This window comes from Gopherus evgoodei, chromosome 11, assembly GCF_007399415.2.
Source record: "Gopherus evgoodei ecotype Sinaloan lineage chromosome 11, rGopEvg1_v1.p, whole genome shotgun sequence".
NCBI lineage: Eukaryota > Metazoa > Chordata > Testudines > Testudinidae > Gopherus > Gopherus evgoodei.
This window is the reverse complement of record NC_044332.1, coordinates 50,234,576-50,257,941: the sequence shown is the minus strand read 5'-3', so window position 1 is coordinate 50,257,941 and position 23,366 is coordinate 50,234,576. Positions and strand designations below refer to the sequence as shown.

The 23,366-nt window shown below is 38.5% G+C and overlaps 1 protein-coding gene across 3 annotated transcripts in view; it reads left to right on the top strand.

Moving 5' to 3' along the window:
• GPD2 (glycerol-3-phosphate dehydrogenase 2) overlaps positions 1–23,366 on the top strand; it is a 106,473-nt gene that overhangs the window by 15,025 nt on the left and 68,082 nt on the right. For all 3 annotated transcript variants that reach the window (XM_030579844.1, XM_030579842.1, XM_030579843.1), the window contains 2 exons: positions 10,584–10,694; positions 23,108–23,279. In XM_030579844.1, the coding sequence (XP_030435704.1) occupies positions 23,117–23,279 (163 nt within the window). In that variant the 5' untranslated portion in view covers positions 10,584–10,694; positions 23,108–23,116. The remainder of the gene's footprint in view (positions 1–10,583; positions 10,695–23,107; positions 23,280–23,366) is intronic.

Genomic DNA, 23,366 nt, shown 5'->3' with positions numbered 1-23,366 from the left:
GTAGTATTGAAGTGGTCTTTGCAGTTCTAGCTGTGCACAACCATTCTACGATGCAGCTGGGTGGCTAGAGTCAAATTGGAGAAAGGACCTTAGCTCAGTCCCTGCTCAGTGCTTTAGCCAGTTGCATGGCTAGATCTAGCCTGAGTCCTTCACTGCTTCTGGAGCGGTAGTTCTCAACCTTCCCAGACTGCTGTACCCCTTTCCGGAGTCTGATTTGTGTACCCCAAGTTTCACATCACTTAAAAACGTCTTGCTTACAAAAATCAGACGTAAGTGTCACAGCACACTGTTACTGAAAAATTGCTTGCTTTCTCATTTTTACCATATAATCATAAAATAAATTGATTGGAATGTAAATATTGTACTTATCTTGTAGTGTGATACTTGAATCTGTTTTTAACTTGTGAGCCTTGTTTGAAGCCCAAGTCCTGCTGCCCAGGGCTTGAAGCCCTGCTTGCCACCCCCTACTGTTCACCTGCACTTGTAACCCCCCTAAACCCATCTTGTGGCTGCAGTCCCCCAGTTAGAGAAACACTGATCTAGATGAGTTGAGTACCCTCAGTGGTACACATACCCCTGATTGAGACCCTCGGCTGTGGACTACCAGATACTGGCCTAACTGGCGGAAGAGAAGAACTGGTTTAGACCTGAGGCAGAGTTCAAGAGGCTGACCTTGTCTCATGTTGCTGAAGTTGTTATGGACATGCTGTGTAGCCTCTTTTATGCACACCAGACCTGCTGTGGGTTTCTGAGCAGAGTTGAGGCCACTGCTTAGCACACTTAACTCCTTCCCTTCATTCATGTGTAGCTGTTCAAGTGGCTAAGAATAGCAGGGCTTGAGTTCATCCATTAAAAGAACTCTAGTAGCTTTGTTGTGGCTGAGAGACGGGGAAAGGCACAAATAAAATGAGAAGGAGTTTTGGCTGCAAAAAGATCCTGAGATAGGGAAGAAAGATTATCTTTTCTTTGCATCCAGTCTGGTTTATATCATACGTTTTAAGGAATACTTGGAAGAATCATCCCTGTTAAGGATGCATTCATTAAGGACTTGCTTACTTAAACCCTGAAGAAGTTTGAAGTCAATGAAAGAAAATATAGAAAACTTGTATTTGTGTTTTATTTTGATAGGCTTTTTGTGTACAAGGGTAGTCAACAATGGTAGTTAATCAGTTTGACAAATGAAAAATAAGAGTGACGACAACAACTTCCCCTATGTATTTTGGATCTGTTTTTGCATTTTGAAGTACATCTGTGCATGAAAGAGGGTGCCTCCCGACCCAAAGACACAAATTAAAATAAATCTGATACATCTTGTTTTGTTCTCATAGACTCATAGACTCTAGGACTGGAAGGGACCTCGAGAGGTCATCGAGTCCAGTCCCCTGCCCTCATGGCAGGACCAAATACTGTCTAGACCATCCCTGATAGACATTTATCTAACCTACTCTTAAATATCTCCAGCGATGGAGATTCCACAACTTCCCTAGGCAATCTATTCCAGGGTAGTTAAACACTGGAATAGATTGCCTAGGGAAGTGTCTGAAGCTACTTGACGCAGTGCTCCTTGAAAATGAAAGCAAAACAAGAGCTTTCCATCCCCAGTTGTGTTGGCAGTGTTGCCTAATGGATAGAGTAGAGGACTTAGGAGATGTGGGTTCTGTTCCTGGTTCTGCCACTGTTCTACTCAGTGACCTTGGGCAAGCTTTGTGCTTCTGTTCCCTATCTGTAAAATAGAGATAATGCTACTGACCTCTTTTGTAAATGCTTTGAGATCAATGTATTGAAAAGCAGTTTAGAAGAGAAGAGGTGGTGGTGTTATTACTGGTAGCGGGACACAATTTCTCATGCTGTTTCAGAAGGCTTTGTGATATCTTACACATTTTGAACCACTTGGGAAGATGCTAGGCTTATTAAATGAGATGTATACATAGCGAGAGGGACATCTTTAATTTTTAAGTATAGTATATTGAAGAAGAATCAAAAGTGGAATTCAGCTTTAGCTGGTATATTTTTGCACTGCTGAAAGGTTAATAAGTATCTTGGTTTACTTTATTTTCTGTTGCGAAAAGTTACATTATTTCACCTCCTTATTTTTGGAAGTTGAATGTTAAAAATATAAATTTGTCCTGTATGCTAATAACGTGAATATTTTTCCCTTTTATGTTCATTTGTTTTGTTTTTATTTCCTTGTAAATGTTAAAATATATTTGGAGCTCTACCAGTAGCTGTAAGTTTGAATGATTGTCCCTGTGAATTTTATTAATACTAAACTAGTTCCCTCTGCCGAATGCTTTACATTCTGCATATTTTGCTTAACCCTTTTGTGTGACAGATTGAACCATATGTACCATCATACAAATGACTAGTCACAGGCTGGCTCTGAAAAATTTCAGTTCTCCTCCGTTATTCTTTAAGCCTGATCCAAGCCCTGTAGAAGTCAACGGAAAGACTCCCATTGACTTCGTTGGGCTTTGGATCAAGATCATAGATCTAAGGGTGGTTCTGTTGTACAGGTATAATTTGTATTTGGACAAGAGATTAAGAACAAGACAATTAGTGGTGGTTTGTGATTTCAAGTCTTTCATCAAAGTATAGCACTCCAGGTTCTTGCTTATGCTATTAGCTGTTCGAAATATTTGGGATATAGTGGAATAAACCTGTGTCTGACTGCATAACTTCGTGTACATTTTGCAATGTGTGCCTTGTATAATAACTGACTTATTGTTGCAGTTCTTTAAAATCAATACAAATAGTTTAAAAGACCGTTTGTGCCATCAATAACTTATCTCAAACTTGGAGAAGAATCAAATTTCTCTCATAACTTGCAATAGATGTCTGTAATGTATATGTGCTAGAAAAGTGTACAATACTTTATTCATCTACCATCAGATTATTTGCAATGCATAGTTTATTTTTCTGATTTCAGTAGATGCTTGTAATTCTCATGTCATGCTGTTTGGGTCATCTGCGCTATCTGTGTCCACAATAGCCTTTACTTTTAGAACACTGTTTACTGTGTCTTTGTGCCCTATGTAGACCACTCTGTTTTCAGTTGGTGCTCATAAGACATTGTTACTTCCTTTGGCCGATTTGCTAATGACAGGCATCATGCTAAGATCACAGTTTGTTAAATAATTCCTCTTCCCATTACATGCACAAGGCCTGTCTGTCTTCTCTCCTATTAAAATTGCTTCTTTTTTTTTCTCCCTTTTCAGACATTAAGGTAATTCTGAGGTAAAAAAACACAGTGAAGATCAGTCATTTTTGTTTTACCATGAGATAAAGTTGCAGAGGTCCACTCCAGGTTGGGGGTATAAGGTTGACCTCAGTGAATATACCTCATAGTAAAACAAAAGTGCATGGTCTTCACTGTGTCTTTTACCTCAGGAAAACTCATGCATGTTGGTTACCCCAATTTTTTTCAAACAAACAAACACTCCCGCCCCCATTTTTAGCAGTGAAGACTTGCCCATATGGTCTATTTCCTTAGTTGGTCTTCTGGGAGTAGTCTTTTCCCTGAAGTAAGTTGGTAGTCGGCTCTGTGATTTAGGGGTGGTGATACAAAAGTGTTTAATTGCCATGAAAGTAAAAGAGAGTCCTTTGTTGGCAGCCTAGTTTGACGTATCAAGGTACCTTTAAGAAGCATATGTACTATACAAAGCATAAATTTCTCACACCCATAGTTCTATAGCCGTGGTTTTCAACCATTTTTCATTTGTAGACCCTGTACAAAACTGGAAATGTAGATCCCTCTGGAAATCTTAGATGTAGTCTGTGTATCCCCAGAGGTCAGGGGATCACAGGTTTAAAACCACTGTTTTTATATCAAGCAAAAAAATCAAATTGGACACTTCAGTGTGGTTTTACATATATTGTGTATCTGCAGCAATTAAGTTAGTCCTTTTTATTAGCATTTAAAATCACCCTCTTTCCAAATACATATAAGCTTTTAACTTAAGAACTAAATAGTTACGGAGGAAGTTGTCTGAAGGTGTTGATGGTGACGCTGGAAAAGGCTTCACAAACTTACATATTTGGGTGTATAGTGTGTTTGCAGGACTGGTTCTTCATAAATCAGTGGGAAAATTCATTCTCTCTTAAATATGTGAAGATGTTTTTTTTTTTTTTTTTTTTTTTTTTTTTGGTAAAATATTAGTGAAATTTGCTTTATTGAATAGCATGTGATAGTTCTCTCAATCTGGCCATTCAGTGCACTGAAGATTCTGTAGTAAGAAGTTGTGTTGAGGTGCCAATCCTCCAGGGCCAGCACTGGGTACTTTGGCACTCTAAGCCACTGCTATTGTGGTGGCGGTGGTTCTGGTGGTGGTATCAGGAAGCTGTTTCAGCTGATGGGAGAGTTTGCTTGGGCCAGAGCCATACCAGTGTGGTAGTTCCTGATCTTGGTCAGTATGCTACTACTCACAAAGGAGCAGTGCTAGGGTACTCTTAAAAGGTAATGTTCCAGCTGGTAGCTAAGGTGGGGCCAAGCAGGAGCAGCCTGTTTAAATATAAATAAATAAATAAATTTAGGTGCCATCCTATTTAGCCTACCCCTGACGGCAACCTAGTGATTCCCATAGCACCTACAGCATTCCTGATTTAAGCATATGTTGGGTAAGAGCAGGAAATAAATAATGTTTGTAGAGGTATAACAGTATGTCTGTCTCATCCCCATAGTTCTTACATTTTAATAGTAGCCGTATTTGTCTGGCTATTCACTGTGACTTTTGTGTGTAGGTGTGTGTCTGAACAGTTAATTGAGTCTGATTTTGTTTCTTTATTTTTATGCAGCATTTTTACAGACACAAGCTGCAGAAAACTAGCATAGAAAAAGAAAATACTGATAGAGAACTTGGTGATTTTTTTTTCTTCATGTGTATCAGATTCTTTCTGTGTAATAAGGGAAAAATTGTAGCTCTAGGTGGATACACAAAGAATTATTTAATCCATAATGAAGAAAAGGTAAAGGTCTGTTGAACAAAATGAATAGGTAAGTTATTGCTATCAACTTAGAAAAACTAGACTTTTCTGAAAATACTGGGAAATTATTTGTTAAAATGGCCTAATGTGTTTCTTTAAAATTATGGTTCTCAAGTTTAGACACAGCAGATAAATGATATAATGGGTAAAGTTGCCTTGGAAACCACTGTTTTTTAAATTGACTAGCACATAGATGTGGAAATGAGCATTACGATTTTTGTCAGCATGTTCGTTAGTGTTCCAGCTCAAATTTCTCTACCTTTAATTCTGTTGAATGAAAATGGTGTGCAGTATGTCATTCAAATATGTGCACAATCTTTGTTTCAAAATGGTCTTGATAAATGACACATTTTCTTATTCTGCATGTTGCCTTAAGGGGTTCCATTTTCAGCTTACAGTTAAAAACTAAGCAATATAAATCAACTTTTTAAACAGCTTTTATTCTCAATTAACTTCACAACAATTCCAGTTTAAACAAACAAAGCTGTTCGGTATCTGTAAACAGAGTTTACTTACATGCTAAAAGGGACATTATTATAGAAAGACCATGCATAAGGCACTGTGTTCATAACTAAAACTACTGAATTCTCATGGACTAATATTCTGAAGTTTATCTTTTACATTTGTGAAAGGTTGGCTCTGTTTAGATAGTCAGTATATTTAAATGTCTGACATAGGTTCCATTTCACTTCTTGTTTCCAGACTGCTTTTCTCTTTCTTCCATGTTATATTCTGTAGGCACTCTTTGGGTGCAATTTTGGCCCTACTGATGTCAGTGGGAGTCTTGCCATTGACTTCAGTGGGTCAGGATTTCACCCTTCGTGTATTTTGTCTGGTGGTGAAGTTGACACCCTCTGCTCTGGGGAAACCATAAACAAAGTTTTCTCCAATACTTTGTATAGAGATGTGGCGTAACTACCTTAGAAGTGGAATACTTTTGTTAGTGCAAGTGTAATTTTTTTAAAAAGTAAGATTTTAATTGTGTTAAACTGTCAAATTTTCTGTGCTTTTTTCCTCTAAAGATGTAGATCACTGATTTTGGGTCTGATTCTGTGAGCCACAGCGTGCTTTCAGCTCATTGGAATCAATGGTCATTGGGGGATACTAAGGATCTTGCAGGGTGATAGTTGTAGATAGTTACTGTTTACCATGGGCTACTGCACTGAGCTTTATTCTCAAGTAAATTGTCGATCCTTGATATACTTGAATATATAATGGGAAAAGTATAGGTTTTGTGATTTAGAAATAAATCATATATTTTATAAAATGTGTTCAATGGCATAAAAATATAACCATATAAAGACAGCATGAGGAATTGCTTCCGTTTATTTTCTTTATGGTCAATTCATTCTCACACGATGTAGGCTGATTTTTGCCTGGTGTTGCAAGATGCTAATTTTTTTTTTTTAATTTCACTTGGATTCTAGAACATATTGTGTTCCCAGAACAAGCATTTACAAGTTAGAAATTCATTATGTTATCTGAAATGATTTCACTCCTGCTGCGTAAAATGTGTGAAACTGTTTCCAGATTAACATGGGACTACTAGTTACAAACGAAATGCTTAATTATTATTCTGGCTATTGAAGAAACTTTACGGTAGGAGTAGTGGTACATGGAGTGCTTTGATAATGGTTATACATTCACTGAAGTTGAATTCTCCATTTTCTTTTGTAATTCACTAAAAACAAAAGATATACTGATGATGGCAATATAATTTTTCTAGTTGGGCACCTTAATTCTTTTGAATTTTGAACATTTTATTTATGTTGATTGTTTCTCTTCCTTTCCATCATAAAACATTCACAAATTCCTGCACTTCTCCGCAGCAGTCACATTTTGAAACCACTATGAAAATAAGATATTAGGTTTACCAAAACCATAAGTGGAAATAGCAAATCCAGTAAAGTGGGTACACAGGTAAGGATTTCAAGGACTTCTTTTGTTTAATTGGGTAGTTAAGATTGGAAAAAATGAGGTGATTTGAATATGGCAGAACCTTTTAGAGGTTACTGGCTTCAAGATTTCAGCAGGTTTTTGTGTGTCTATATTATCTATCTAGATTCACCCTTTGCATCTCTCTCCATAGCACTCTGAGCATTAGTGCATCACCTCTGTACCCTACTCACCTTTCCAGTTAACAAAACAACTTACTTTTCCTCTAAGATGTTTCTTTTTTACTGTTTTCTGTGCCTCCTCTCCTGTATTTTGATGAAACTAAAAGATGGGGCTGCTCTTTACATGGCCACATTGAGTGAGTACATGTGAATTTAGTGAAAGAACAAGTGATAGACTAATTGCACTAACAAGATTGGCAACATCACTGATGAAAGTTTTTAAAAGCAAATCTGCTGCTTGTCTGTACATCCCTCTGAGAGAAGTCATTTATTTCTAGGCTGTGTTTCAGGAAAATCTTAATCTGTCAAGTCAGGGGGCATGCCCTGGCATGTGTTTGGACACAGATGAACTCACTTATTTACTTTTTACCTTGCCTGTGGCACAAGTGTGTTGCAAATCTCATTCATAAACCTTTTTGGCAGGACCTGCTCAGATGAGGCAATATACTTGAGTCATCCAAAAGTATTCTGCTTGCCTTTTTCTTTCATTCTTTCAGTGCATAGATGGATCTAGTGACTTATCTTGCGTTTCTCACACTGACACAATGTTATGAGTTAGACTATTACTCGTGGATACTTGTCATATAGGCTTGTCAGTTGCTAACATGACTTTTCTGCAGTGTTGGTGCAAGCTAGCTCTGCTTGAGTGCTGGTACTGCTCCAATGCCTTCCCACATTTCTTAGCATGTACCCAGAAAGGACGGACAAGTTCTCCCACAGTTCATTGGGAAATAATTCATAGAGTAGCTCAGCTTAGTGCATTGCAAAGAACCATGGGATATGCTCCAGAAGTTTGAATGCCATGCAGTGTGGATGAAGCAGCTTGACTGTTACTTCACAGCGGGACCCCTCTTACTCAAACTAGGCTATCTTGATGTAATTTGAGTACAGATACTCTCCTGAGATAACTCTGCTGGGAAAATAACCTATAGGTGTGTGTCCAGAACTGGACTAAGATATCGCAGACTTTGTGACAGCAGTGACCAAATTGGACTCCCAGATTATTGGGACCGAAGTTCTGAGCAGTGCTCTCAAGGGTTATTTTTCCAGAAATGTTCTTGAAAGGGTTAAATGTTCCTGCGACAGTCTACTGCATAGCCTTTCCCTCTGATTTGCTAGATAGAAAGAAGTGGCTGTGTGACTTTACCAAAACTGTTTCTGTATTGTTTCATCCTAAATGCAGAATGTTATTGTTGAGGCTGGGTCAGGGAAGCAGATTGCAACTGATTTGACATGCAGTCAGTAATAATTTGCCCAAGATACTTTTTTAAAGCATCTAATGATTTTGAGTGTCTCAGTTTTCAGGTGCCTAACTTGAGACACCTTAAAGAGGCCTGATTTTCAGTAAGTGCTTTTATAGGGACCCAACCTTTATAATAAAACCAAACATCTACAAATATGTGCACTGCAGGGGAGCCCAAACACAAGATATGAAACCCAGACTTGTTGGTGACTTTTCTTCTGAACTTCTCTGTCCCATCTATATAGGCCCACCTTGGAGGGAACAGGCAATAATTTAACTCTTTTGCTTCTAATCTTAGATTTGCAGTTTTTTTTCTTTCCATGTTCTTTATACTGTTGAGAGAATGTTATTCTTGTTACAATAATATCTAGATGATGTTTGTTATCATTAGAACACACACGAAGACCAATGCTTGTTTAAAAATGGCTTTCTGAGTGGTAGTTCTCAGTTCAATATATCACATTGATTTATTTGAATTAGGAGGCATGGTGATTTGGAACAGAGTGACCTTATTCAACATGTCTTTAAAACAGCTGTACGGTGTCCTTCTCCCATACTATTGGAGAGACTGAAGAACCTTCATCTAGCAGATGGCTAGATAAGAAATAAATAATCATGTATATGGAGATGTACAGTATATTTTATATGTCTAGTCTAATCATATTTACAGGATTATACAAATGACACTCCTCTGTCACTCAGGATTATTTCTGCAGGTGCTTGACAAAATTGTTATTATCAAAAGCAATAATATATATTCAGTTTAAGAGAACAGACATTGAGATCATAATATCTATAGTAGTCAGAGAAGGAAAAGATTTATCAGATTATAATATCCTGTCATTCACTATACTCTTCTGAGTTTCCTAAAAGGGCAGAAAATTGTGACTTCTTACACTGCTTTATACTTTTACTATTCCAAATCTCACTATGGAGTCAGTCCATGCCCTGCATTAATGGAACAACAACCACTTTCCTATCCAAACAACTTTGACTGACTTCTAGTTACTGCTGCATTCTCACTCAGTCCATGTTTTTTCTTGTGTGACTGAAGCTCTAATGGTCCTGAGGAAAAAATGGTTTAGGCTACACCTACTTAGGATTTTAGAGACAGTCCTGCATTCAAACACTGTTCTCTAAGAATGTCTGTCTGACACAAAGTCCTTGTCTTCTGCCTCAACAGCTAGGAGGTGGAGTCCTGCATTTCAAATCTACCCTTCACTTCTTTTTCAGCTACTGGGTCTTGTCTGTTGCCTATATCACTGCCTCTACTCTCTGCAGCACCTGGTTGTTTGTTGACCTCTCCGCAGCATTGCTAGATACAAGCATTCATTCTCTGTTGTGCAAGAGGAGTAGTGACCTATCATTCTTGGGTGGCAAACAGGGTGTGCACTCAGAATTTTCTTAAGAAGGTTACTTTCCATGTCCTCATTGAGCTGCTGTATCTCTTTCTGGAGTGAGCCTGGAAGTGGAAGAGGCAGTGTGAGGAGATGGCGGCATGGGGTTCTGGAAAGCAGGGAGCTGTGTCAAAGAGCGTCCCAGGAGCTGGAGTCCCAGGAGGAAGCCACCTTCCCCATCTCCAGATTCCCTCTCCTCTCTCTTTCTCTGCTGGAGAGTCTGGAGAGGACCATGAATTTTGTGGTATCCTAAGGCAGCGGAGGTTCGCTAGGTCCCTGGCTCTGCCTCTTTGCCTCATTCGTGTGCTGGGTGCAGATTAGAGTGCCGGTCCCCCTGTGGGTTGTTAAAAGGAGCTGGACAATGAGAAAGGATAGCTAGTGCTGGTCTTTGCAAAAAGAAAAAATGGGCTAATTTGTTTGGAAAGAGTACTCAGTGGCTAGTTCTGGGCTGGCGTTTACCTCTCTATCATTAGTGGTGGAAGTTTTAGTTATACTTAGGATGCTATGGCAAAGCAGCTGCTCCTGCTCATAAGCACTTGCTGGCAGTTGAGATAGGCATGGGTGTGTAATTAGTAAGCACATCTAATATTTCTATATACTTTCTTCACTTATTTCCTCTAATACACAACCTTCTCCCAATGATTTTTGCTTCATCATCTTGCCGACTTTCTGTACTGATAATATTACAACCAAAATAATTAATCTACTATGTTGTTACCCCGAAACTTTATATTCTCAGCACCAGTTCTAGTTGAAATAAGTGCATTATTCTAGACAATCTGAATTCTTACATGGGTGAAACATATTATTTTACTCTTTTTTTTTTTCTTTTTTTTTCTTTTTTAGAGTAAAAACATGGCATTTCGTAAGGTAAGTAAAAGGAACTGTCCTCATTGGAGGAGGTGCCATAGCAACAGTTTTTGGCATCTCTCAGTTTTCGCAGTATAGAAACAACACGTAAGTATTAATTACGATTTCTGATAAAATATGAAACTTAAAATCTGCTGAAGCGTATTTTAGGTTTATATGAATAGCTTTGTTTGGATATGAATGCCAAGGGCCTCTGAGCTTGATTTGGTTGCAACTAATTTAGAGTACTGCATTAATGATGTTTCATTGCTGTAGATCTTTGAATAGTAAGAAAACATGGACATTATTGTAATTGTTTTAAGATTGATGTTTAAACCTCCCGTAAAAATGCTTTTGAAAACTTCCTCATCTCCTATTGAGTTAGGGTGGGGTAGGTTTTTCTTCACCAGTATGGGTAACAGAATAGAGTATGGCCAATTATTTTCAAACTTGGGCTTGTCTACATGATCCCTGGTGCACACTAAAGGTTCCCTAGTGCACTCTAATGTAGTACTGTTTAAACAGCACTGCGTTAAAATGCACTAGCATGATCTACGGGGACCAATTAATGTGTAAGTCGGCGCGCTTAGAAATGACACCCCTGTAGGGCGCATTATCCCACTGGTGTAGATGAGCCCTGACATGGCAAAGGTAAGTAATCAGGTAAGCAGTTAAGTGGTTTGATTTCCATGAGTGCTGAATATTCCCTGTTCTCTCTGACTTCAGAATGGGAGTTGTGGCTGCTAACCCTCTGAAAATCAGACCACTTACTTTGGGGACCTGGTCCAATTCCCAGTGAACTTAATAAAAAGATTTCTGTTGACTTCCATGGTTAGGTGCCTAAATGTAGGCACCCATCTTTGAAAACTTCGGTCATTATCAAAATCCAAGAGGCAGAACAGACTCTTTTCCTCCATTAATTAAAATGTCGACAAAACAAAATCCTAGAATGGGAAAGGCTGTCCTTAAGTGTACTTTTGGACAAAACAGACCTTTAAAAAAACAAAAAACAAAGGAAAAAAAAAACACCCAATGGGTTGCTGGTTTCACTTTGTGGATTGATTCCTAGTATTGTAGGAAATGGTTTCATTTTCTTCTTTCCCAAAAGGAGGAGCAGAGCTATTGGGCTCTTTCCTCCATTCCCCAAGGAGGCTCAGGAGTGAAGCCAATATCGGAGTGAATGTGAACAAAGGGGTTATGGGGTGTTTGAACTGGTCTTCAGCAGAGCAGGTGGTGACTAAGCACCAGTCAGCACAGTCCACTCCCCACTCTGCCTTCTGTGCAGATAATTGTGTACAGTGACTGGCTTTGTGCAGTGCTGTGGATTTATAATATTCAGGCTGGCCTGGACAACTGTGCATGTAGAAATTTGCCTGGTGGGGTTGTCCTTAGTGTTGGCTGCAAGGCTGGAAGCTCCCCTTTTCAGAATCTTGCCAGTCACCAACTTTCTGTTAACTCTGCTCAGTCTGAGAGAGTGGGCAGCACTTTGATCCCACTGCTCCAGTCTGGGCTTGAAAATAGAGCATGATCCCTAGGAATCCTTTTGGATTATGTCCAATTCATTTAGCAAGTGCTAAATTTGTATGTTGTTTATCACAATATATGTGTAGCCAGCTGTCTTTATATTGCAAGCAGGTTAACAGCTTGCCCATGGACAATTAACGTCTCATCTTTACTGTATATTAATTTAAATTTGCTTGATTTGAATGATAAAATAAGACCTGGTTTTGGGTTTAATAGTCTAATTCAGGAGCAACAATGGTTGACTGTAGACAGCTTTCATTTAGTTCCAGGAATGCTTCGTCGATAATAATCCAGAGACTTTTTTCCTTGTATGTGTACAGGAAGGAATAGTAGCATGGGTGCAGGAAAAAGAGATTGTGCCTCATGACATGAGTAAAGTTGGAAAAAGAATAGTCCTGGATCCTTATAACTTAAGATATAGTATAACAGAAAGTGTATTGTAAAATAGCACATTTGAATCGTATGTTCAATTCAGTTGCTGCCTCTGTTTTATACTAGTTGGTGTTTATGTTCCAAAGACTCCTTGGAGTCTTTATCAGGAGTCTGCCTGAATTAGTATACTGTAACATTTTTAAGCTTAGAACTTCAAATAATAAACCAAATACATAGGATGCTAATATGTATCAGGATTGTAACCAGAGCCAGGCACATTTTTTTTTTGACAGAGAAATTTCACTAGGAAGGAAAATGGAGGTCATCCCCCCCACCCCCACCCCCCCAAAAAGTTGATATATTTTAATTCTTCATTTTGAAACAACATGTTGTTGTCAAAACTTGAAAACAACAAACAGAACACAAACGGTCGAAAACACTCAAACAGTTGAATTGACTAGAAAAACCAAAAGTATTTAATTCTGAGTCTACTGGAAAATTTTATTGGATTCAAAGCAATTTTCTGAGTTTAGAAGAAATTTCGTTTATATTTAAATTGTACTTTTATATACACATACACCCCCCCCAAATCCATAATTCACTCAGCTCTAATTGTAACAGATTAATTATACACATGAATTTTTATGAAATTGATGTTCCAAATTTCAGGGAATGCTCCCTTCTCCATCAATACTAGAAATCATATGGAAATTTATTTCCTGGGTTGGATGTAAAACTTTTCGTTGAGAAGAGTGACCCTAATGGCCAAATGAAACATTGTCTTGTGACCTGATCTCTGAAGCTACTGCAAACTGTGGAGTCATCCTAAAAAAGTCTCTGAAAAATTCTAGCGTGTGTGGTGTGTGTGTCATATATATGTATAAAGCAAGGAGTCTGGCAAGTGAACAACATATAATTTCTCATGCTTCTGGGTTTATAGTAACTCGCAGATTTGCTCTGCGATGGCCTTAAAAAATTACTGCCTTGAACACCCAATGGAGGGCAGCAGGTGGGACGTAAACTGGAGGGATTGACACAATGGAGAACAGCTCATTTACAGTGTTGACATATCTAAGCTGTGAGCATATCCCACAGCACAACTGTCCTCTCTTTAATAATGCCTGCCAATCAAATATATGCTAGGGTGAAGGATCTTCCCATTTACAAGAGCCAGAAAAATATGTTGCCCCAAGATGCACACTAATTGGCTACACAATGTAGTAAGTCTGTGTGGCTTTTTTTTCAAAAATTGAATTTCTCACACAGACAGAAAACCTAATTAATATGCATATGGATTTCCCCTTATCTGTAAGCATGACCTCATTTACTCTGTGGCAAGTTGTACCTCCTGTGCTGTGGCAAGGTCTCTGGATTCTGTGGCACTCTGGTGGGACAAACTGAAGTGTCTGCTGCAGCCAGCATCAAGCTGAACATGAACAAATTGAAGTCTTTAATATGAAAAGAAATAACACAATCAGTTCAGAAGCTCTTGTTAATTTTGATACAAAATTTAATTCATTTTACATTGTTTTCCACATTCAATGTTTCAGATTTTTGTATTGAAATCACACAGCTGCATCATAGAAATTGTCAGGTGGAAGCTAGAGGCTTTGGCAGCTGGATTGGGGAGATTTGGGGCTTTTGGAACTTGAGAAGTTGTGGGAGGAAGTTTTGAATTCTTGAATGAGCACCTTAGCTACCTGTTTCTGCTAAAATGATCAGCAATGATAGTTTATTTTGGCATTTAATTAGGTTTCAGAGTCAATTCAGGTTTCAGAGTCAACATGAATGAGGCAGTTAACACAGCTCAACTATGTTTACAGACTGCCTACAGATTCAGGAAGAAAATTCTTTGGTGGTTCATGTGGTGGTCATGTTTTCAAGGTTTTCTTCACAAGCGTGGGCAAATAGGAAAAATAACTTAACCCTCCCCCCTCAGATTACCCAGCTAAGAATGGTATTAGGAGTAAATTCTGTGGCTATAGTATCACGGAATACCTGTGGCCCTGGGAAAATTGCACCAAAAGCTGCTGCAAGTTGTTCCTTGTTCTTTTTCAAACCATCCGTGTATATGCATTAATGTGTCTTTTGCTGCACAAAATCAATCACCTGACTTAACTCATGGACTTGGAGCTGCTTGTAATAATTTCGGAATATTGGTCATTAGGATATTTCCTGTATGAATATATTGATGTAGTTTAATAGCAGGCTGTGAGAAAACAAGAGGGAGGACACTGACTCAAGATAAGCACACCAAGTAAACACTTAAAGGTTATTCCTGGACAGTGGGAGAGCCATTGGCTCAGAGGATACTGGCTCGACCTCCTGTGCAGCCTACCAAACTTGTTTGGAGAAGCAGGGCCAAAAGCCCAGGAACTGAGACCCAGGACTGAGAGTCAAATGTCTCTACCTTTAATTCTGTTGAATGGAAATGGTGTGCAGTACGTCAGTTCAAATATGTGCACAATCTTTGTTTCAAAATGCTCTTGATAAATGACATATTTTCTTATTCTGCATGTTGCCTTCTTAAGGGGGTTCCATTTTCATCTTACAGTTAAAAACTAATCAATATAAATCAACTAGCTAGGCCTGCCTGGGATACTGTCAACAATGGGGAGCCTATAGGTGTGCTTTTATAGGTAAGATAGACATGCATGTAGACTGTTTTTTAAAAATCCCTTCTCCCCTCCTCCCCCATTTTATGTTGTTCCCTGCTATTAGAATGAAACAATACTTTGAGACCAGAACGCTTCTGGTCACTGTATTCACCACTGGGCATAGACTCCTGAAAGGAAGAACTGCTGGTATTGAACTCAGTTGCACCCACTGGTTATGCACAGGTGATACTCTAGGTTCTGTAGCCTAGGGGCCAGTCTGAGAGTTGGAGAATTGCAGAATTCCACCCTAGGAGAGGGAGATGCATGAAGCCTGACATCTGGGGGAGGGGGGAAGTGTACTCAGAGACTAGAATGGAGGTAGAGGTGCAGCTAACCTTGTAACTGTGTTGCTGATCATCACAAACGGAACCACAGATTATCATGTGGCCTGTATTGAAGATATTGACTAGATTTTCCTTCCTTGTGGCTGGCTCACTCTCTGTTTTTCTCATGCCTTCAGGTAACATTTCCTTCTTTTAAAGCAGTTCTTTCTGCTATTGGGGTGTCTGCCATTTTGGCCATACACTGGGGTTGCACCAGGGACCCCAGAGCTAAAAGCATTAGTTTCTACAGTTTGAGTTAAAGAGCAAGGCCCTGTAATAAACTTGCATCCTCTGTCGAACTGGCACAGAGGTTGATGTGTAATAAACAATGACTATTACACTATAAGGGTATGTGACTCTGGACGGGGCTAATAGGATGAATATTTCGCTTTGAAAAGGAAACAGATCTTTTTAAAAAAAAATCTTACTCTTAACAAATGATGGCCATGAGTTTGGTGTAAACCTACCTAGAGATAATACAGGACAAATTATTATCAGAAATGCTTACTTACGATTACTAGATCACTTTAGAACTTCAAAGATTTATTTCAGGCTGCCAAACTAAATTTTGTTCTCCCAAAGAATGTAGTCAAAACCATTCAAGGAACTCTTCCCTGAGAAATTGGTAGATATAAACTGCAATCGCTTACTTTCGGCGATCACACTTGTTTGCTGCCAAATGAATCACATCAATGCAGATGGAATCCCTGTATGCAGCTTTCCTTCGGTCTCCCATTTAATTGACAGCAAGATAAATCACTATCAATTTCGAGTGCATGAGGCACTGTGTTGTATGTACACTAATATGCTATTTGTTTAGGATTCTATACCAAAGGATCTGTTCTTTTACCTGGGTATAGCTGTGAAAATATTCAGCTGTACACACTGACTGTCCCTCTTTGAGTGCTGAGTCTTGTTTTTCTGGCAATATTATATCCAGCTGAATGTGTTGAAATTGACACAACTCTTTTGCTGAAGGGAGGGTGATAATTATCTTGGAAAAACCTGTTAAAGGTTTTTTACCTTGTCTATTGTATAGAACTAATTTAATGAAGGGGAATTTTTGAATCAAAAAAATAAACTTGCATGTACTGTAGAGACATAAATAGTAGTGGATAGCTAGAAATGGACACACTTCTGACTCATTCAACCATCCGTACAATTTGGTTCATCTGTCATTCTGTGGCCCCATTTCAGCAAATCACTTCAGTGCTTAACTTTAAGCATGTGAGTAGTCCCATTAAAAGATAAGCATATGCTTAAGTGCCTTGCTGAATTGAGGACTCAAGTCAGAATTACAGATAACTTTTTGTCTTGTATGGAGGATAGCTACAGAACTGGACCCTACATACAGTAAAATTCAGTGGGTAGTAGACTTCAGCTAGAGCGAAGTGAAGCTTGCTGCTAAAATTTCAATGACATGTCTAAGTGAGATATTCCTTACTCCCAGCTCTACTTTGTGTGTTTAAAAAAAAAAAAAAAGCTTCAGTGAATCCTACTAGTTCATTAAAGATACTGTGGATTAGCATTGTATCAGAAATGGAACCAGAGGCCAGGAATTTGTCCCCTTCCACCTCCCCCCCCCCCGCCAGATAGATTTGGTTTTAAAGAAAAATGTCATATTAAAAAAATCAAACTGGGGAAAATTTGTTTGCACAGTTACAATTCACATTACTTTTATTTAAAATGTTTTGATCTGATTTATGTTTGACATGTGTAGCAAGTGGTTAGTTAAAAGCAGTTTGTAATGTAAAAGCAGGGGGAATACTTTAGGTTGAATGGGCCATTGTAATTTCTCAAAATTAGGTCATGAAAAAGGCTTATTAATTTTTACTTGACTTAGAGGAGGTATACAAATATGGTTAGTACCGCCTTAATTATAATAAATAGAAAATGAAGCAATTTTACTTTAATCTAACTGCTCCATTGATTGACTTGCATAATACAGCAGCAACCTCTCTCATTCTCTTATGTATTAAGTAATTTGCATGAAACCCTACACACTATGCTCAAATTAATACTGTACATGATTACAGGACAACCTGATTGTTAATTGCCTGTAGTCTTTAAATACGCACTTCTTTCAGCAGTAGACACTAATTATTAGATCTTGTTTTCTGTTGCACCAGTAGTGACAACTGTGTAGAACATTTAAAAAAAATTTGCAAGTCTAATAGGGGTTTAAACATAGGGAGAAAGTGATCTGATCATTTTGAGTGGAGGCTATCCAAAGTTCATAAACCATGGAAGGCTGTAGATCGGGCTTCGATCTAGTCACTAGTTCACCTTGGGGATGGCGTGTAAACCATTATTTAGTTTACACCCACAAGGATGTGTTGCAGAGAACAATAAACTCTTTGTTAAAGGGACACCGAAGGTCGATATGTGTAAAGCTTAACATATTTAAAATATCATTGTATTTTTACTGTCCTTCAGATCATGAAAATATTTGTCATGTGCCTTTTTTATTTATTTTTTTCTTTAAAAGTTTTGTAGGGAGGCCTTGCTCTGAGTCATTTCTATTTACTACAGAGCTGATTGGCCACTTCAGAAAACTGCACCATTTGGTTGGTTATCTCAGGGAACTCTGCTCATCAGGATTGGGGATTGAAGATGTCTCTAACAGCTATAATTCACAGGCAATAGAGCAGGAGACAATGAAGCTATTTTCTAAAATTGAGCAATTTGTGTAATTCAGTGCATTTAAAAAAGATGTGCCTTCGTGTGTGGAGGTCATAGGCGTGGTCTACATGGTGAAATTGTCATGCTATTGTCACTTATAACTATATAGATTATAGGGCATTGAGGAAAGGCAGATACAAAGCATCACAGCAAGTAGAAAGGGGTGGAAAAGCAGCATAATAGACAAGAGCAGCTGCTCTGCAATGGTGGTAAGAAGATAGTATTTTGTAACTTAACCTAAACTCAAGTAACATGTGCTGAGCTGTTAGAGGGCGAAGACCAGTTAGATCTACTAGACTACAGTCCATTGCAGGATTCTTCCCTACTATATGTATATACTTCAGAACATTGCCCAATCAAATTCTAAATATCTGTAGGCTTCAACCATTTCTCTTGGAAGAATATTCCATAATCTGTTAGGAAATTCTTATGATGATCAGCCTAAATTTCCTCCTTGGTCACTTTAATCAATTTCAGTACTAGCTGCACTCATTTGTATCAATCAGTTCTTTTGTCCTTTACACCCTGCAGAAACTTATAAGATATGTCTGCGCTGCAGTAAGAGGAGTGGTTGACTTTTGATCTCTCTAGCTCAAGTTACAGTTGCAGTGAAGCTGCGACAATATAGGTGACTGCTGGAGTACATACTTGGAATCCTTAGTGGACTTGTACAGCCCATGCTGCCTCGGCTTCACTGCTGTTTTTGCTTGAGCTAGCAAAATCAAGATAGCTACTTTTGCTGCAGTCACACTTCTGAGTGAAGTGTAGACATTACTATAGACAGTTTTGTGACATACATGTTCTTCAGCAGATTGAGAGAAAAGATAGGGAGTCTTAAGTATTTATTTATTTGCTTCCACTGCTAATCATTTACTCCTGCTCCCTCATAAACATACGTTTATTATAAAATCAAAATCATGTGTTTTACAATGTTAAAAATTAATTAAATTGTGTAAATCCCTCTGAAACCAAAAAGCAGTGTCTGAGCTAAACAAAATGACATTACTTTTGATACCCCTTTCATTTGTACATTTGTCTAATTTAGTCTGTAAGTATATTGAAGGAGGGATTATGTACTTGAACCTCAGTGGTGCTAAAGATGAGCTGAAGCTGGGGATGGAGAAACAAAGGTGCTTACAAGTCTTTTGCTCCCAGTCCTGGGGCTTATTGGGGCCAAACCTGTCACCATAGGACTGCTCTAATTTATGAGAGGTCAAACTACCTCTAGGGACAATTATTCCAGCCCATGATAGCCAGAGCACAAAGTGTTTGGCCTGGCTGAGAGAGCTGAGAGTGTGTGGAAGGGGAGAGGAAGTGGCATAGTGTTGACTACACTGGCTTTAGAGTAGCAGCCATGTTAGTCTGTGTCCGCAGAAAGAACAGGAGTACTTGTGGCACCTTAGAGACTAACAGATTTATTTCAGCATGAGCTTTCGTGAGCTACAGCTCCCTTCTTCGGATGCATGCAGTGGAAAATACAGTAGGAAGATATATACACAGAGAACCTGAGACAATGGGTGTTACCATACACACTGTAAGGAGAGTGATCAGTTAAGGTGAGCTATTATCAGCAAGAGAGAAAAAGAACGGTTTGTAGTGGTAATGAAACTGGCCCATTTCAGTGACATGTACATCCTCTGGTGATGTAGAAATAGTAGTAGTAGTCTTTCAGATTCAGCTTTGGTAGACTGAATGCATTTGCTGCTGAATTGTGCATGTGTTTAGCTAGCCATTTCCTGTCTTTTTACTTAGGATGATCATTTATATAAATAGAACTTTAATGAGCTATCAGGCTGAGCATGTTCAGCTGATAGGGAGGAGTGATTTTTCGGAATCTACTCCAGTACTGAGTCAACAAATTTACTGTTTCTAAGTTCTGATACTTCGCTTGCTGAAGAAATAAGTGTTGTCACTTCACTTTATAAACTATTCTGCATATTACTTTCCTATTTATTTCTACTATCTTTTATTCAGTGTGCAAAAAATATAGCAATTCAAATATTGGAAATTGAGTTGCTTTCAGATTGCAAAACATAATATAACACTTAGACTAAAATCTGCATCCATTTCCCGCTCCCTTTGAACTAAGTGGGAGGCTGGAGTGGCATAAAGGGGGCCTTAAAAGCCTGGTTGTGGCAAGGGAGGATTTTCCTGACACAGGCACTGTGGTAGGCAGCTGTAAGGTTACTTCCAGAGGACTGTAATGAAGTATTGCAATGTGGGAGGGGCATGTTGGGGTAGAGCCACATCATGCAGCGCTACAGAAATTCCAGGCAGCCCTGCAGCCCCTAGGGCAACCAAAGGAGGCTGCAGTAACTTAGTTGAACTGGGCGCTTCTTCAGTTCCTGGAGCAGCCCAGGATCGGATTCGAGACGGTGAAAAGATGGCTTAAAACTAATTTAGCCCTCCTCCCTTTGGACTGTGTGCTCTGGCTGCACCACTTAGACCAGTGGCTCTCAACACTTCCACACTGCTGTACCCCTTTCAGGAGTCTGATTTGTCTTTCATATCCCCAAGTTTCACCTCACTTAAAAACTACTTGCTAACAAAATCAGATTAAAAAATAGAAGTGTCACAGCACACTATTACTGAAAAATTGCTTTCTCATTTTTACCGTATAATTATAAAATAAATAAATTGGAATATAAATATTGTTCTTACATTTCAGTGTGTAGTATATAGAGCAGTATAAACAAGTCATTGTATGAAATCTTAGTTTGTACTGACTTTGCTGGTGCTTTTTTATGTAGCCTGTTGTAAAACTAGGCCAATATTGAGATGAGTTGATGTACTCACTGGAAGACCTCTGCGTATCCCGGGTTGAGAATCACTGGCTTAAAGGCTTTGCACAAAATCTCACTCTTATGTATTTGTAAAATACTTCTACATTATGAATTGAGCCTTGCAATGTCTGTGTGAGGGAAGGAAGTGTTACCCCCATTTTATAGGTGAAGAAATGGAGATACTTCAGAGGCCCAAATTTCTAAAAGTGACCACTAATTTTGGGTACCCAGCTTGAAATATTCTTATTTCCTGGATGTTGGGCTTGCAAAATTGTGTTTTAGATCAACGGGAGCTGCAGATATCAGCACCTCTGAGAATCAGTTGTCAGTTTGGACACCCAAAAATTGAGACACCCAAGATTAGTGGATACTTCTGAACGTTGACTTAAATGACTTGCCCAAGACCATATGAGGTCTGTGCCAGAGCTGGAAATAGAAGACAGTTGTTCTAACTCACTCCAGTACCTTACCCACAAAACTATCCTCCTTGCCTTCAAGCACCCAGACATACTGATTATTTGCACATGCTTTGATTTGGTGTTTTGTCCTCAAAATCCATTTCCTGAACTGCAGGTGATTATTCTATTACGAAAAAGATTGTCAGCCCCTTCAGAGCTTGAAAACAATAGTTTGGAGAGTGACCCACTACCCAATTGTGTGCAGCATTGAAGGTTGATGGTGACTAAGAATGTGAGAGGGAAGAAAGACGGCAGTACGAGAGAGCAAGCACGATTTCTTTTGTGGCCTTGCATCTTAATTAACTTTGGAATAATCATAATACCTGGCTACAGGCCATTGTACGTAAAGTAATTAATATACTACATTGCAGAGGTGGATTACAACCCATTATGATGGTACTCATAATATAGATTATGAAGTGCACAACCAATAGTAGGATTTTAGGATACCCGTAATTACAAGGGCTTTCAGACATCTGTTTAAACTGATTAACCAAACCTCTTACCTCCAAGTAAAGTCTTTAGGAAATGGTCAATTTTAAAATTTAAAACAAAACAAAACCCCAAATAAACAAAAAATCTAAGCCTGCTGCCCATTTAGGTTAATTGACTTAGAAAGTTTGTCTTTCTCTTTCACTAGGGTCATCAAGCTGAGAGATGGGTCGCTACAGAAATCAGACAATGATTGTTTTAGAGAAAATTATTATTCTGGAATCCATTAAAAGAAAACCAGAAATGGTCTATGAATACTGTCCTACTGTTACAGTGTACCACTAAAAAGTTAGCACACTGTATTATTTGAGAAATAAAAGCAAAGTAGGTTAAGGTTTAAAAAAAAAGGGGGCTGTACACAGCTGATTTTCAATAATAAAAATGAGAAAACATTAGCTTTTACAACCCTTACAGTCAGCTTTTTTAATTAAACTTTTTCTTTTTTCCTTTGGGACATCGATGGATTGTCTTCCTATCAGTTTTTGTACATCATCTAGCATACTGGGGCCTTTGATCAGTACCACAATACAAATAATGTATTAATATTTTAATGTTCCACGAAAGCAACAGAAATAACGACTACCCTCTGGTGCAAAATAATTCCTCCAATGGCTGCTGGATGCTCTGCAATGACTCTATAGCCTAGTAGATTATATGTGTATTTTATATGCTAAAAGTACAGAGTTCTAATCCTATTCAGGATATATCTTTATTATAAAATCTTCAATACTCCCTTCTGGTATTTGATACTATATCTTGTTTTATTAATCCCTCAATAACTATACATTTAACTCACCTTGGCTACTCCTGCAAACTAACCCTTTACTCTTTCAATGCTGTCAGTTACCTTTTGCATTTGTTAAAATATTTTCTATTAGATTTAAAAGTGACTTTGAATAAAGACACCTTTTTCTGGTTAGTTTCTACTAAACTATACCTATTCTATAAGGAATATCAGTGACATGCCATCAGTGGATACAAGGCAAGCCTTATGTGCTCCAGGATGGGCTGTGCTGTGAGATGAATCTGTTTGGCCCTCAAATGTGCAAGGAGGTGCCATTTTGTAGAACAAAATAGCACCCTCTGCACAGCCTGACCTCATATGCTCCATATGTGCGAGGTCGTGCTCTGTGAAGGATGCCATTTTGCGTGCATATCTAACTAAAAATGTCACGGCATGCCACTGAGGAATAGACACAAATACTGTCTTGATTTTTTTTTTCCTTGTAGGATAACTTTATGTATGTTCAAGCAGCAGAACCTGTGAACATACCAATGAAAAATCACTTTCCAACAAGAGAAGATCAGTTCCTGGCTCTACAAAACACAAGTGAATTTGATGTGCTTGTTATAGGAGGAGGAGCAACAGGATGCGGCTGTGCATTAGACGCTGTTACGAGAGGTGAGGCATGAAAGTATGAGCGTATTACAGTTAGAAAAAATCACCTACTATAAAAGTGCTTGTATGCAATTTAATATAAACTTATGA